Source organism: Sceloporus occidentalis, unplaced genomic scaffold (genome assembly GCF_023333645.1).
Source record: "Sceloporus occidentalis isolate IW3139 unplaced genomic scaffold, rSceOcc1.0.p SCAF_10, whole genome shotgun sequence".
Taxonomy (NCBI): Eukaryota; Metazoa; Chordata; class Lepidosauria; order Squamata; family Phrynosomatidae; genus Sceloporus; species Sceloporus occidentalis.
The window spans coordinates 28,926,009-28,942,608 of record NW_028316990.1 but is presented as its reverse complement, the minus strand read 5'-3'; the positions used below and the strand labels follow the sequence as shown (position 1 = coordinate 28,942,608).

The window sequence follows — 16,600 nt, the reverse complement described above, 5'->3', positions numbered from 1 at the left end:
AGAAGTATCTGAAATATGAGCTGGAATATTAGTAGCAGTCAAGCAGACGTTTAATTTTACTTTATGGTCAGACGCCTTGAGCACTATTTTTAGTTGAAAGGTGGGATATAAATGTAATAAATAAGCAACAGAAAGAAGACTCAGTGAATGAGAATAAGGAATCTTGAAAACTTTTTCAACTCTGCCAGAAAACCACTTTTTGGAAACAAAAAAGGAATTAATTTGTAGTATTCTCTCTGTGCCTAAATTAAAGGACAGATTGCATTATGTTATGGATTGCAACTGAATGACATTTTGTGTGGACAACATATTTCCCCCGTTTTAACTTAAGTGTTTGATAATATTAATATTGCTGAGTTGGATTGATTTTCTCATCTCATTATTCCCTTATTCTGGACATTGTAACTTGTACAGTGTGGAGTACCTAAAACACCTGCTGTGCCCAGCTTTGATCTATTGTGGCAGTACCTAAAACTGTTTGCTTTTTGTGCTATCCAAGAGCGTTGGAATGGAGGAAGTGTGGGTTGTCTACTTGTGCCTGGCCTTGCTTGTTGTCGTCTTTATGTTGATGAAGCAGAAGCCAGTTGATGAAATCAGAAAGGAGAAAGAGAAAGATAGTGGAAGTACCACAGCTTCAAGCACCTACTCTGCCAGCAGTGTGGGCAAACACCTGGAATGCACAGAGGAAGAGCTGGAGGCATCCCTACAGCGACTAACCAATATCTTGTTTACTACGGATGCACGCAAGAGGGAATCTCATGGTGAGCACAAAACGCTCCATCAGGTGAGCCAGAGCAATTTTCAGGTACTGTATATATTCAACTATAAGTCAATCTTATGTATAAGTCGAGGGCAGGTTTGGGGGTCAAAATTATGGATTTTGCTATGACCTGTGGATAAGTCGAGGGTAAAACTTAGGGACGTGTAACAAAAGATCTAAAGGATAAAGCAAAGAACATCAATGCTAAGGAACCTACAAAATCCTTGCAGGCATAACTGTTTGTACTCACTCTAAAGGCTGGGTGGATGAGAGAGTAGAAGGGGGTCAGTGCTTCGAGGACACATTATACTCTTGCCTTTCACCAGAGGATGATTCTTTCTCATATATATATGAGAGAGTTATAGTACAGTACTTACTTACTATATTTACTTACCCATGGATAAGTCAACACAGGTTTTTGTAGTCGATTATTTGACTGAAATTTCTAGACTTATGTTACTCCTTTTCTGTGAACTGTGTGAGAGAGGCTTTCCCTGGAAGATCATATAAACACATTTTAAATAATGAAAATAAAAATACTTTGTTTTTAGCAGAACCCCAAGATCCACTAACTGAAGCCAGGCATAAAATGGGGTCTCATGGGACTGAGACCATTCTTTACTGCACACTCTCCTGGTTTGCCCAAAACTCCTTTTTTGCAGCCTGAAGCAAAGGACAAGCTGCTTCCAAATTTATTCCACAGCTTGAGTATCACAAAATGCCCCAAAATCATCCACATGGGAGGCTGAGATAGTGGCATCTTTGCTTTCTGGTGGTTCAGTGTACACAAACTTGGTTTCATGCAAAAAAGTATTAATAGTATGATCTATAAAACGACCTTCAGGCTATATGTATAAGGTGTATATAAAACATAAATTACCTTTGTGTTTTGAGTTGGGTCCCATCTCCAAGATACCTCATTTTGTATATGCAAATATTCCAAAATCCAAAAACAAAACCCCAAACCTTTCTGGTCCCAAGCATTTCAGGTAAGGGAGACTCAACTTGTAGAAAGTGAAACATGGCTGGTAGCTGAATTTTACTTCAGCTGAGTGGGATCCCTCATTCTGCCTAATAGCAGCAACAGCCTGACTTCATGAGCCACATATCTGGAATTATTTGCATACCAATAATTCTAATACAAAAGTCTAAAACTGTTGCGCAGCTGAAGAATGAGGTGAAAAACAAATGAATGAATACTCATTTTACAGGTGAGGAACACTTAAGACTCAGAAAAAGGGATCACTGGAAGATGAACCATTTTGTTATTTGTCATTATAATTCCTATTGTTAAACTGTTTGGAGTCGGAAACACTTACCTGTCTACTACAGATCACTCAGTGATCTACTAGTAGATCTTAACCAACCAGTCTGAGACCTTCAACAATATTTCAGACTCAGCACATCCTGGCACTGTTTGGCTGTATCATTCTGGCCTTCCTGAAAAGGATATGTAAGTTGAGGTGTTTGTGGAATGAACATCCTTAGTATCTGTTTCAGCATGACATGGTAATTCAGCCAGTAGACATTTGTGGGGCATGGCAGAGGAATCACGAGATCAGTTAGCAGATGAATGATAAAATTGATTTAATTCTCCACTTTAATCTTCATAGCTAAGGGACAACACTACATTTATGCACAGTATACACAGCTGCTTGAATGCATGAAAAAGAAAGAGCAAGAATTATTAGGACTCTCTTACATTGCTCTTAATGCTTAAAGGACTTGGCAGGGTGGGTGAAATCATGTCTCTCACTAATAGTATTTCATATATGATTTTTCACAAATGTATTCCACAAACGATGGCACGGTTCCAAAATTCGTAGATCAAGTGGGATGCAAATTGAAGTTCCAGAAAATTTGGTTCCAGAGGAAGAAATAACATAGAAAAAATAGCAGTAGCAATCTGCACCAGTAGCTGTTTGGCATTTTTAACCTGGCTCCCCAGCAAACTCCTATCTGACGTGGGAGTCCCTCCTAGCAGCACTGCTACCATCTGCAAAGCCTCTTGCCTCACAGGAGCATGCAGTCCCACCATCTTGGAAAGGTAGTGCATTACTCCTCTTTTAATTTCCCTTCTGCTCTAAACCATTTCAAAATAATTCAAATCAAGTCTAGAGGATGCCTTGGGTAAACGACTGCCTCTCTGCTGCAGCCTTTCTGCTCCCATTCTTGGAACAAGACTGGCATCATTGTGACCATCCTTATAGGGACTTCTTAAAAATATTTCCAACTGAATGTAGGAGAAGTATTTTGAACAGTGGTATCAGTTGTTAGTGTCTTCATTTTAGTGTCTTCATTATTTAACAAATCCAAAACACCGAAGTGGTGTGGCTTTTCAAACTGAAGGCATTTATTTTTAGCAAATGCTGTATTTCTTGTCCAGTGTGACCCAGCAGATATTTTTTTCCTATTTCTGCTTGGATGGGTGGAGTTCTGTGGACATCCTCCAGCTTTCTATTACAATGTTTGTGTTGCTGGCTTGTTCCTGTTTCTTTCCCAGCAATTCGTATGGTGTTTTCCCGTAATCATTACTTAATTTTTGCATGAGGATGCATTCTTTCAAAGGCAAGACAAATTAGGGTGATACCCGCAAAGACTGGAATTTGGGAGATTCTGGGAGCTGAAGTTAAAAAATGATTTGTTTTAAATATATATATATAATTAAATGTTTTATTTGTTTTATAACAACAATACAAAACAATCAATTAATACATAAATAACAAATAGCCTTGGAGGTCTATATGTAAACTTGCATTGTAGCTATCTTTTGTAAAATAATAATAATAATTTGTCCAAGTTTAAATGCATTGCACAAGAGAGGTCTGCATGGGCTCAAGAATAAATTACTCAGTTGGTTCCCAATTTCTGATCAATGCTTTCCTTAATCATTACCTGATTGTCATTGTATGCATTCTTGGTTGAGGAGAAGGTGAGGTGTTTGAACAGATGAGTTGTCGCCCAGGATCTGAAAGTTAATCATTCCTGCTAGTTCCAATATTCAGACTGTGAGTGCCCTTGTGTCTGTAACCAAAAACACATGCACAAAGAAAGGATTAGCAGACTTGGCTGAAACACCAAGGTTTGCAGCTGGTTTACAAAAACTTTGGGGAAAATCCAAGCATGGTCAGTGGTAATGGAGGACTGAGTGATGGAGGTATGGGATGGGAAGGAATAGTATGGCTCTGGGACTCCTCTCCTTAAAGATGTGATTCATCCAGGCATATATAATATGCCATATTTATGCCAACTGTCATTATGTAGTCTCTGCCCATAGTAATCCACAACCACTGACTTCTGAGGCACTCCAGATATTATTGGAATCCCATAGAATCATAAAGTTGGAGGAGACCTCAAGGGCCATCCAGTCCAACCTCATTCTGCCATGCAGGAACTCTCAATCAAAGCATCTTCCAGAGATGGCCATCCAGCCTCTTTGAAATCCTCCAAAAAAGGAGACCACCACACTCTGAGGAAGTGTGTTCCACAATGAGGATGTGGTATCCGACTGCTGACTGTGCCAATGTTTTGTAATACTTGATTATGCCAATGTCTTATAATAATGTGTGAATTTAAAAAAAATGTTCCACTGTCAAACAGCTCTTACTGACAGAAAGGTCTTCCTAATGTTGAAGTGGAACCTCTTTTCCTGTAGTTTGAATTCACTGCTCCATCTCTTATTCTTTGGAGCAGCAGAAAACAAGCTTGTACTATTGTCAATATGACACCCCTTCAGATGTTCAAACTGGGCTATCCCATCAGCTCTTAACCGTCTCTTCTCCAGGCTAAACATACCCAGCTCCCTACATTGTTACTCATAGGGCATGGTTTCCAGACCTTTTACCATTTTGGTGGCCCTCTTCTGGACACGCTCGTTTGTCAATATCCTTTTTGAACTGTGCCCAGAACTGGACAATGTATTCCAGGTGGGGTCTGACCAAAGCAGAATAGAGTGGTAATATTACTTCCCTTCATCTAGACACTGTACTTCTATTGGTACACTATAGAATCATATTGGCTTTTTTAGCTGCTGCATCACACTGTTGACTCATGTTGAACTTGTGGTCTACTAGGACTCTGATGCCTTTCCCATGTACTGTTGTCAAGCCAGGTGCCCCACATCCTATATCTGTGCATTTCACTTTTTAGATTACACCATCTAAGTACAAAACTTCTTTGTTACATCAAGTCCACTATATCTGGAAAAGAAGTCCCTCCTTTACATTTCCAGAAAATGTTTGAAGTAACTTTCTACAATAGAAATCTTATCAGTTGTTAAATATCAACACAGATAGACAACATTCCTTCCCCATCTCTCTGTTAACTCTTCCTTTCCTGCTGAATTTTAGGTGGTAACTGTTTGCTATCATTAATTAATTTTTCAGCACTTCTCTATTTACACTCGATCTTGCTTGTTTTATCAGTATTGTTTTAAAAAGTTATTTGGCTTACAAAAATAAAGTTACTTGAAAGTGCTATTTAACTTTGTAAAGCAAATAGCAGTTCAAAACAACAGCCAAGGCTTTTTCTACTCACACTTATATTTCAGTAGAAGTTAAAACAACCAAATATAATTTATGCTCTTATGCTGGCAGGTTTCCATAGTCGATCATAGTGTTGATGATTAATTTAAGAATGTGGAAAGTGCTGTATTGGTTACCTATGGAGGCTGTGACAGAGTGATGAATGATGGTCTCCCCAGTCCTACTGCTTCATCCATTACAAAGTGGCACAACTCCTGGTGTTGCCCTGATCACTAAAAGCAGAATTTTAGCAGGACATTGAGTAAATATTCTGTGATAATCCTGATTTTGAAGTGAAACAACAGTATCACTGATATAAAAATTACTGTAAACAGAAAAGGCAATAAGCTGCAATGTTAGTGAACCCCTTTGTGTGTAAGGAATCGTATCTGTCAAAGCAAAACTTGCACCTGTTCTAACCTTCAAAGATGTGTCTGTGTAAAGTGCTGTCCTAAGTGATAAAGGTCTCCGGCCTATATTTGTCTTTGACAGCTTTTCCCAAATATGCTGTCTGTTTATACGGTTGGCCCTCTATATCCACGGATTCTTTATCCATAGATTCAAGCAATCTTGACTTTGAAATATTAAGATAGATAGATATGAATTCTGAAAAGCAAACCTTGATTATTTAGATATATATATAAGGAACACCAATTTATTATCCATTGTATTTAATGAGATTTGAATGTCCATGGGTTTTTATAGGGTGTCCTGGAGCCAAGCTCCAGCAGATACCAAGGGCCCACTGTAGTATCAAACGTCAAACTTAAACTGATAAAAGCTGCAAAAAACTGTCTGCCCTGTATGGAATACTTAAGGATTGTTCACATGGACGAAAAGGCCTGGGTTCCCCCCAGCCTCACATCATCTGGATCAGATGACTCAGGCCAAAACCCCCGGGGCAGGATCAGGCCTGATCTTGCCTGTCTAGATGCAGACCTGGAGGATCCGGCTTGACCTCAGGGTAGATAGCCTTTACTCTTGCGTAATTTACTCCTGGTTTTCCACTGAGTTTCTAGGACACTCCACAGCAAAACCAGGCTGTTCACACACACACACACACACACACACACACACTTCTGTTCCTTACCTTGCTGTGCTGACCCAATATTTTAAAAAAGGATATTGGCAGAATCCCAGGAACTATAGATCAATCAGCTTGATTAAAATGTCAGCCGAAGTTTATGCAAAGCACCTCTTGCATAAATTAGAGGAGTGGGCAGATGAAAATTGCGACTAAAATGGTGAAGGGTCTGGAAACCATGCCTTATGAGGAACACCTTAGGGAGCTGGGTATGTTTAGCCTGGAGAAGAGAAGGTTAAGAGGTGATATGATAGCCCTGTTTAAATATTGGAAGGGATGTCATATTGAGGAGGGAGCAAGCTTGTTTTATGTTGCTCCAGAGAACAAGACCAGGAACAATGGCTCCAAGCTCCAGGAAAGGAGATTTCACCTCAACAGTAGGAGGAACCTCCTGACAATAAGGGCTGTTCAAGAGTGGAAGACATTCCCTCGGAGAGTGGTGGCGTCTCCCTCCTTGGAAGTCTTTAAAGAGAAGCTGGATGGCTATCTGTCGGGGATGCTTTGGTTGAGAGTTCCTGCATAGCAGAATAGGGTTGGACTGGATGGCCCTTGTGGTCACTTCCAACTCTATGATTCTATGAAATTCTATCTTAGCTGAAGAACAGGCTGGCTTTAGGAAAGGGTGAACAATGAATACACGTAATTGGTTTATATTATATCACTTGATAACTTCGGACCCAAATAGACAAGATTGGTGTGGGAATGGGTATCTGAACACCCACCTGTCCCTGCGCTTACCCAGGGACCGACCCAGGTGAGCAATGGGGCCAGAAAAGCACAGGTTCAGCCTTTGCTTTCTTGGTCTGTCTTCTCGGGCCACAAGTTTTCCAGCAGTGTAAGGGGGGGGGAGGGCAGAGGCACGTAGTTGTATTACAGAGGAGATTTCAGCATTTTACCTGGCATGCATGTGATACCTACTGAAATTTCCTCTTCTCCATAACTACTTTGTCATCTTTTGCATGTGGCCATCTAGTCAAGGAAGGAGACCTTGTCACTTTTCCTTTTCTATATATCTATGCAATTTGTCATGCTTACATTCTCCTGTGGCAATTGTTGTGGCTATAATGTATAGGTTTTCATTTTGATTATGGAGAAGAGCTCCTTAATTTCCCATTTTTGCCTGGGAGATCTCTTCTTAAACTGTACAAAGTGGAAGAGTGAAAGGGGCTTGTCATTCTGTGTAGCATTGAATTTCAGTTAACCTTATTCAGGAATGTTGGACTATCGTGTTCCATCCAAATATGATACAGTATTTGCCAGACACGCCATAAATGCTTTTGGAAGCCATGGCTCAAAATAGGTCAAGCTGATGTCATTGCTATGTGTTTGGCACCTCAGGCACTTCTAGAAGAAATCATTTACCATCTGTCTGTATTTTTCTTTTCAGTATCACCCAGAACTTTGATATCTGCTCCAGCAAAGTGGACTTATAGTGATGACGCAGTAGTTTTAATCAGAAATCACACTAAGCTGTGTTTTGAAGTTAAACCATGGCTAGAGCAAACCGTGATTTTGTCTGAGCCATTTAAAACCATCTTAGACAGTAAGCACAGGGCAGAGTTAAGCATGGCAGGATTTATCTCTAGATCCTGTGCTGAGAGGAAGGCAGAATATAAATACAAAATGGAATGAAGTAAAGTAAAATTGAACCTTCTTAAAATATTGCTTGCAATAGGAGGGAAAGGCATCTCTATGTTACCAATGGTTTTTAGGAACAAAACTTGCCTGAGTCACTTTGTTGCATTAGGAAATGGACAAGATGGTGCTCTGCTTCCCAATTGCATATGCAGAAACAAACAAGCATAACAGCTGAATGGTACATCATTTTTAGTAAAGGGACATTATCCTCTTCCCATATCTGGGGAGTGAAGGACAGGTTATGTGACATACACATCTCTGCCCTCCAACAGAGAATAACCAAGGGACTCAAGAGGAACGTTTGGCGGGTTGCTACTGCTCTATACACACTCCCACTGCCTGCTGATCCTTCTTAGGATACTAGGCCAAGCTCTGTATCTATTTAGATACGGACTATCTCTTCTGACCATTAGAGTTTTTCAGAGTCTCAGGAAGAAGACCATATCTCATCACTTACCACCAAAGTAGAGATGCTGGAGTCCACCTCAGAGAGCATTTAAACATAAAGCAGATGCTCTACTAAGCTAGATAGGCATTCCCATACACTGCATTCACTCTTCCTTCAGTAATTAGGCCTCCCAGGGCAATTCTGGTTTGGACAAAATGGTGTCCCTCTAGCTGAATAGTTTTAGAAAGGCTGTGCCCAAATTCATACCTGCCACCGTATTGGAAATATTTTCTTACTGCTTCTTTTCCGGTGTCTTTCTAGTACAACTACTCCAGCATGCTTAAATTGACACAGGTAGATGCAGATCCCATCCAACAAAAGATCACCTGTAATTGAACAAAAACATCTTGAAAGTTCACCCATTGCACCATGTAGTTTGCATTTCTGAAGCTCAGACATTCACCCTATTGTCAACAGATGCCAAAGATAAGATTAAGACCCACACAGACTCTCCGGTTAATATATTATCTCTCTTTTCTCTCTCTTTTTTTTATTGAAGGAGAAAGCTTCTCGCTCTGCCACTCATGAGCATCTTGTGGATGAGATTGGTGAGTTAAATGCTGATTGATAACACTGTTTTCCTACCCTGTTAAGTAATTTCATTCATTTGTGTATCTCCATGCTCTTTTTTCATATTCCTCTAGCTATTTGGGAACAAGGCTAGATGTTGGATTGGGTCTGTAAAGGCCTGAAGAACACTAGTCTTTAATATAAAACATTCTCAAAAACCCATGATATCTATTAAGAGCCACCAAAGAGCGCCATTGTAACAGTGTCTTGTGGAAACCATGATCAGATGACTGGAATCCAGATAACAACTTTCTCAGTGTTATTCTTCCATTGGACCTTTGCCCAAGCTGGAGCCTATTGCAGAGCTGGACTCAAAACAATGTTGTTGGAGTTTAACAGCAACCGGTGACCAGATACACACATACACACACACATGGTATTTGTGAAGATATATTGCCCAGTCTGGGTGACAGTACAGGAAAGGCCTTGTCTTTTACACCCACATATTGAACATCTAATGATAGCACAGGATTGTTGACAACTGACTATAGCTGTTTTGTATAGATAAATATAGTTGGCCCTCCTTATCCACAGATTTTTTATCCACAGATTCAAGCATCCATGGCTTGAAAATATTCAAAAAAAGTATACAGTACATTCCAAATAGCAAACCTTGATTTTCCATTTTATATAAGGGGCACCATTTTGCTACGGCATTATATTTAAAGGGATTTGAGCATCCACAGATTTTGATGTCCACAGGAGATCCTGGAACGAAACCCCAGCAGATAACAAGAACCCACTGTAATTACCAGTTAAAAACTACGTCCCTAATTATTATTATTAATAATAATAATAATAATAATAATAATAATGTTTAATTATATAGTGCCATAAAATGTACATGGTACTTTACAGACATCATCAATTCAACATTAAAACCTGCTAATGGTGTACAATCTAAAAATCATAAAGCTTAAAACTATACAACAATTAAGCAAATGATATCATTAAAATACAAAACTGTAAAAACAGATAATACATATGACCAATCTAAGTTGTAAACCAATATTAGAATTAAGTTCCATATTAGAATTAAGTCTCTAAGTTTAACCATTGGGGGAGGATGCTCTTTGTTCTTTTACCACCACAAAGAAACAACACTTCATGGGTCATTGCTGCTTATTTCTGCTAGAAAAAGATCTCCTGGCCCTTTCCAAACAATCACTGCAGTTCAGTGCAGAGTAAAACACCATTTTAAAATCAATTGATTTCAATACTGACTGCATACCACAGTCCAGTCAGCAACTTTTTGTTCTGCTTCCGCTCATTATTTCCTCATGGGAAGCAGAACAGGTCATTTAAGCAATGTACATGTCATAGAATCATAGAGTTGGAAGAGACGACACGGGCCATTCAGTCCAACTCCCTGCCATGCAGGAAATCTAAATCAAAGCATCCCCGACAGATGGCCATCCAGCCTCTGTTTAATGACCTCTAAGGAAGGAGACTCCATCTTCATTTTTAAAGTATTATAAATGTTCTTTCCAACAACAAATTTTTACAGAAATCCAGGCTGCCCCTATAGTGCAGATGTGGGCAAGCTGATCTGGGGGCCATTCTAATATACTCTTATAAAGACACGCTTATGCTGTCAGGACTTTTCTAGCTGCTAAGGGCTAGGATTTAAATGTTGTGTGTTTTAAATTTTAAGGTTTGTATTTTTAACACTGCATTTCAATTAATAACTGTGATAGAAGAAGAAGAAGAAGAAGAAGAAGAAGAAGAAGAAGAAGAAGAAGAAGAAGAAGAAGAAGAAGAAGAAGAAGAAGATGATACCTTGGACCTCAGCAATCCTGTTGGAAAGATATGGCTTAAAAATGGCAAACCGCATCCACAAAATACTTGGGGACATGTGTGACCAAGCAATATCAGAGTATAGTCAAGGGCAGACCTCTAAGTCCTCCTGTCTTCTCCCCACTGTTGAGTTAGATGAGTGAAAAATCGTTTTGCATTTTTAATTCACTTTGCATCAACTAAAGTAAGCTCAGGAGAAAAAGGGGGAAGTCAGAGGAGGAAAGAGAAAATGGGACATTTTAAAAGCAGCTGGAAAAATGAGATGAGAAAGCATCAATCAGGATTCTCCCTGGTTGATTTTTTGTTTGCTTTAGTAGTTCTGCTTTTCCTTCCACATATTGCAGTCAGAACTTGAAGAAAAAGAAATACTTCTTTGACTGTATTTCTCAGAATCTCACATATGCAAACAGGGGGATTCTAAGATTTGTAGTGCAAAACCGTTCTTTTTCAGAGCTCTAATTGCAGAAGTGTGTGTGTGGGGGGGGGGGGGGTTGGGGTGTGTGTGTGTGTGTTATGCAATATCAGAATTTATTACATTTGTGTTAAAAGAATGGACGCTGTTGTGTACTTGTGTTTACAGAAAAGAGTTAAATTAAACAGGACAGCAACAAGAATGTTGGCACAGACCTACCCTTAGGACCAAGGGATCTTTTTATCCCAATATAACTAGATTGACTATAGATTGAAACAGCTTCCAGACATGTTTTATGCAAATTGCAGACATCCGGATGTACATCTACATTACACTCGGTGAACAGGCTGGTTGCATCATTTTATGAGATTGAACATCCTCCTTTGGAGCTACTGGTCATAGAATCATAGAGTTGGAAGAGACCCCAAGGGCCATCCAGTCCAGCCCCATTCGGCCATGCAGGAACTCTCAAAGCATCCCCATTGACAGATGGCCATCCAGGCTCTGCTTAAAGACCTCCAAGGAGGGAGACTCTGCCACCCTCCGAGGGAGTGTGGTCCATTCCATTATAATAAAGCTAAATGGGAACCATTACTGTACATGTAAAATACTTTAAATCAACACATAAAATGCACTTGTATATCTTCAGAAATGCATACATTATTAAAGAACTAACACTTATCATAGTAAACCGCTGCATGTACAGATGGTTATAGATGGGTGTTAATGTGTGTTTGTGTTTTCCTATGTATTCTGTAGAACAAGCTGTTCAAGAAGCCGTCGACACAGATGTGTATATGAGAAAACCAGCGCACCAGCCTGCACCCAGGAGGCGTCGTGAAGAAGGTCAATGGTAAAGACAAAAGTTCCAAGCGGCAAATGGACCATAAGAAAGATCTTGCTAGAAAAGTCCAGAGTTTCTCCAAGTGATTTTAATCTGGTAGCTGGCTTACAACACTGGCCACTGGTCTGCAGGCTCCTAAAACAGGCAGGAAAAATTGCTGACAGGATCATCAGATTTCCAGAGAGCTACTGTTTCAACCCTCCCAGTATACACCCTAGTTTTAGCCATATCCAGTTGAATATCTGGCACTGTGTTTCTGTTTTCCTTTGAAATTCAACAGGCTTAATAGAGTTTATCTGCACTCTCCTCTAGCTCAGAGTTAGGCATGAGGAACCTTTGGCCTCTTGGAGTGGACTTCAATTTCAGTCTTTCCAGCCCAGCAATATCAGTGGTGAGGAATGAGGGGAATTGTAATTCAACCACATCTACAGGGTTATATGTTCCCTCACCTCCCTTTAGCTGGAGGGTGCTACCTTCCTAAACTAAACTAGGAATTCTCTCTGTTACCAGGCACATGCCGGGGCATGTGGACCTCACCCTGTGGGTAGAGGTGGGTCTTACGGAGGCGTTGTGGTGTTACTATAGATTTACCTGGGCATGTGGGATGGGCAAATATAGCTGAGTCAGTGTGGTGTAGTGCTTTGAGCATTGGACTAGGACACTGGGAGACCAGGGTTCGAATCCTGACTCAGCCATGTAAACCCACTGAGTGACATAGGGGGTTTTGTAAGTTTTTCGGGCTATGTGGCCATGTTCTGGAAGAGTTTATTCCTAACATTTTTCTAGCATCTGTGGCTGGCGTCTTCAGAGAATGGTGGCATGGAAATGAGTGGTGTATATATACCATGTGAGCCTTGGTTGAGAGAAAGTGATTTACATGTTAATCTCTGTGTTTTTTCTTTTATCCTCTGCAGGGCTCAAATGACTGATCAACTCTAGGCAGGACACATGGTGGGTATGTCCTCCTAGCTTTCATTTGGTGGCATCTCTGTGTTCACTGCTCCATCTTACTTGTATATTCACGAAAGTACACACATATATCTGTATCATACTTTTCATTCCTTTTCCCCACCTTGTCTTCCAATAAATATAGTGGAGAAGCCTATTCAGAGAATTCAATAGTGCCTTCTCCATTCCACATATTCAAGTCAAATTGACTGGTGTTTGAACCTCACTTCAAAACTGGCAACTGGATTGCCTCCCATACCACACCTGAAGGAATCAGGCAAATTTCAGGATGGGGACAGGACAGGCTGTATGCCAGAGAGGGAAATGGTCAAGAGGTTGGGAGTGTTGCTAAGGGCAAATAGTAATCTCTGTGAAGTAAATTTTGATGCCTTCACTTTTCCCTGATTTTTTAAAAATAATTCCTTTCTGTTTTTACAGGTACGGGCTTAAACCCTGTCCCACCTGTGCTCACAGCAAAAGATTTCCCTGGAACTGCTGCAAACCGGGAAGATTCTGCTTTGCGAGTCCCTGTGGCTATCACAGAATCACCGGAAAATGTGAGGAAGTCCTTAAAAGATTCTACCAAATCTGCTTTGTATTTGGCTGGGTCACTTTCCTCTTCCTTGCTTGGACCCTGACACTGAACAGTTGTGCTTTGTAGCTGTTTTGCAGGAGCTGGGTCGATTCTCTGCTTTCCCCGCAAGCAACATTTTGAAGTCCTTTCAGCAGCATTTCCTTCCTGAAGTGATTAAAAAGCCTGTAGCAAGCAAACAGTTGTGTTTGACTCACTCTCTTCTTGGGCCAAGCCAAGAAATGTAGCAAGAGATGCCAATTGGTGAAATGGTTTGGAGCCATTCCTGCAGCAAGTAGTCTCTGAATTCAAGTAATTTGTATGAGTAGGAAAGGGTTGTGGGATGGAGGTAAAGAGACCTACAAAGAACTTTTCATTATGCCTATGATAACTTGATGCAATGCATATACATTGTCACAATATATGTTGATGGCGGTGGTAGTGATTATGGTTATTATTAATATTATATTCATATCCTGCCGTTCTCTTGAAATTGAGACTCAAGGCAAGATACAATTTAAAAAGGACAATGCAGCTGAAATATACAAAACACAAACATTAAAATAGAATCAAACTATTTCACAGTAATCAAAATAATTCAGATCTAAAGATAAAATAACAAAATGCAATTAAAAGTTTAATGAGCTGTTGAAAATAGTTCAGCACACCATAGCCCTTTTTAAAAGTCTTTGGAAATAAAAAGGGCTTTGTCTGCCAATGGAAAGAGAGCAAGGGAATTCCAGAGTCCAGGGGCAGCAGCTACCAAGAAGACCTTATCTAATGTCCTCACCAACTGTGTTTGCAACAATAATTTGGGAGTGAGAGAAGGACCCTTCACAGGGGAGATATGGTCTGCCAGATAGTCTGAGTCTGAGCCATATACGGATGATGAACTGGAGAGGAAAACTGGACACTGTACGTCTGCTCTGGTTTATTTGTATATTAATCTCTGTCTTTGTTTAAAATGGGAGAAGATACGGTCCTCCAGATGATCTTGGACTACTCATCCCATATTCCCTCACAATTGGCTCAGTTAGCTAGGGATAGTGAGAGCTGCACTACAGCTGGTCCACCATAGCCACAGGTTCTTTATCCATGGATTTAACCATTCATGAGTTGAAAATATTGGGGGGGAAATAATTCCAAAAAGCAATCCATGATTTTGTCATTTTATATAAGAGATACCATGTTACAACGCCATTGTATTTAATGGGACTTGAGCATGTATGGATTTTGGTATCCACAGGGGATCCTGGAACCAAACCCCAGCAGATGCCAAGGGACCACTGTATAATGAGATGTGAAGAAAATTTCTGCCCATCTTAGTTTAAAATTCCCAGGGTGTCTTGTAAAATATTACCAACACCATAATACCTGAAAACAAGCTTTCAAGCAACCTCAGGCACAACCCAGCAGATTAATGTGGCAGATCAAAGAGGAAGGTCTTAAACCCTTATGCAAACAGGTGAGATGCTCCTCCAGTTGGAGGTCCAAAGGTGGACCATTTCACAGATGTGGAGCCAGATCTTGAAAGGCTTAACAGCCTTGACAGGGCTCTGTGCATCAGTAGAACAGACAATAATCCTTTGCTGGGTTAGATAGTACATACTATGCTAGCTGAGCTGCCAGGTACAGGGGAGATCAGAGCACAGAGCCTAAAATACCAGAACCAAAACTTTCAATCAGATTCTGGCCCAAACTGGTAACTAGCGTAGAAATCTATGAGGGAAAAACATGTGACTATTTAGGAAGATTTAAAACAACCCAGACAGGATCAGAATTCAAAATGACTTGAACAGATTAGAGAGCTGGGCCAAAACTAACAAAGGGTCCATTCACACTGCATTTTAACCTGGGCTCCAATTCAATTTAAATGAGAGTCGTTCATACTTGCGCCGGAGTTTCATGACCCGAATCAGGGTTGTTCACACTTGCACTAGGGTTTTCTAAACCGATTTGGGGGGGCACGGTGTAAATCCCCCTTAACCTGGGTTTTTTTGCCATGGATTTGCTTGTGGTTCTTTTAAAAAGAACTGGTTTTTTGCCAGTGGGAACCTGAAAATCATTTCCATCTGATTCCTTCCTTTCTCCTCCTCTCCCTCCAGCCACCTCCGTTTGCCACCCCTGATCTTGCCTCCATTTGCCCTCTCTGTCCTCTTCCTTCCTCCCCTTCCTCTTCCTCCCTCCTCTGTCATCCCGATCTTGCCTCCGTTTGCCCCCTCCGTCCTTCTCCTTCTTATTAAAAATGGAGCAAACTTCTTTTCTGATGTTCCAGAGACTAGGATACTATTACCGAAAGAAAGGTGGAGGACATTCTCCAAATGTCAGTATTTCTTTAAATGTTGGAGAAATCAGCTTTGCAAAAGACTGGTTAACCTTTGGGACCATATGCACCTATTTATACCAGTAATAACAGAAGCGAACTCCAGGTTTAGTTGGAAAAATGCAGGATGCAATCACACACAAAAGATAGCAATTCAAACAGGCACAGCATTCAGAGCTAACTGAAGTGGAAATATGGAAATGGGATAGCAGCATTTGAGGGATTTGCAAGGGGGTGATGATTACTTGTCCAATGAGTAGACCACGGAAAGCTCAGACTGGGCGGCACCACAGAACATGTACAGAGTGCAGGTGTGTATGCCAGCTGCGTGCAAAGGGGCTAAGTTTTGGAACCGTACGTATACCTAAAATATATCCCCAAGCGATGGTCTATCCTTTCCCTGGAATCAATGGGATTGTGGACTAGTTGATGGCTTTAATTTTCATGCGGCAAAAGCAGCTATTGGGTCAGGATTTTCCCAGGATGGACAAACAGGGAAATTTGGCTGGAAACACAAGAGGGGGTAGTCAGAGAAATTGGCTTATTGCTTTGGGTGCAAATAATGTCATTGTTTAAAGTTGCAAGAGGACATGGCGATGACTTGGGGGAAGAAGGGGAAAGCACTTAATACACTCATATGGAATCGATTTCCCCATTACTTGGATGTGCATATGCCTCAGGA

At 40.6% G+C, this 16,600-nt stretch overlaps 1 protein-coding gene across 3 annotated transcripts; it reads left to right on the top strand.

Annotated features, from left to right (window-relative positions):
- Window positions 1-111: 111 nt before the first annotated feature.
- On the top strand, window positions 112-13,795 carry LOC149306286 (uncharacterized). Of its 3 annotated transcripts, none has more exons than XM_089476924.1 (5): window positions 112-805; window positions 8,953-9,001; window positions 11,992-12,085; window positions 12,991-13,027; window positions 13,463-13,795. In XM_089476924.1, the coding sequence occupies exons 1-4, from the start codon at window positions 509-511 to the stop codon at window positions 13,013-13,015; spliced, it is 465 nt and encodes a 154-aa protein (XP_089333050.1). In that variant the 5' UTR covers window positions 112-508; the 3' UTR covers window positions 13,016-13,027; window positions 13,463-13,795. The 3 variants fall into 3 exon arrangements, with proteins under 3 accessions (XP_089333050.1, XP_089333048.1, XP_089333051.1); XM_089476922.1 differs by having other exon boundaries at window positions 115-805; window positions 12,991-13,031; XM_089476925.1 differs by having other exon boundaries at window positions 125-784; window positions 12,991-13,031.
- The last annotated feature ends 2,805 nt before the right edge of the window (window positions 13,796-16,600 follow it).

What these genes read in the sequence shown, in the direction of transcription:
- LOC149306286 (XM_089476924.1), top strand. Translation starts at nt 509, where the DNA reads ATGGAGGAAGTGTGGGTTGTCTACTTGTGCCTGGCCTTGCTTGTTGTC. An exon ending in GCATCTTGTGGATGAGATTG is followed by an intron (nt 9,002 to 11,991) that starts GTGAGTTAAATG and finishes TGTATTCTGTAG; the next exon opens with AACAAGCTGTTCAAGAAGCC. An exon ending in CGTCGTGAAGAAGGTCAATG is followed by an intron (nt 12,086 to 12,990) that starts GTAAAGACAAAA and finishes TATCCTCTGCAG; the next exon opens with GGCTCAAATGACTGATCAAC.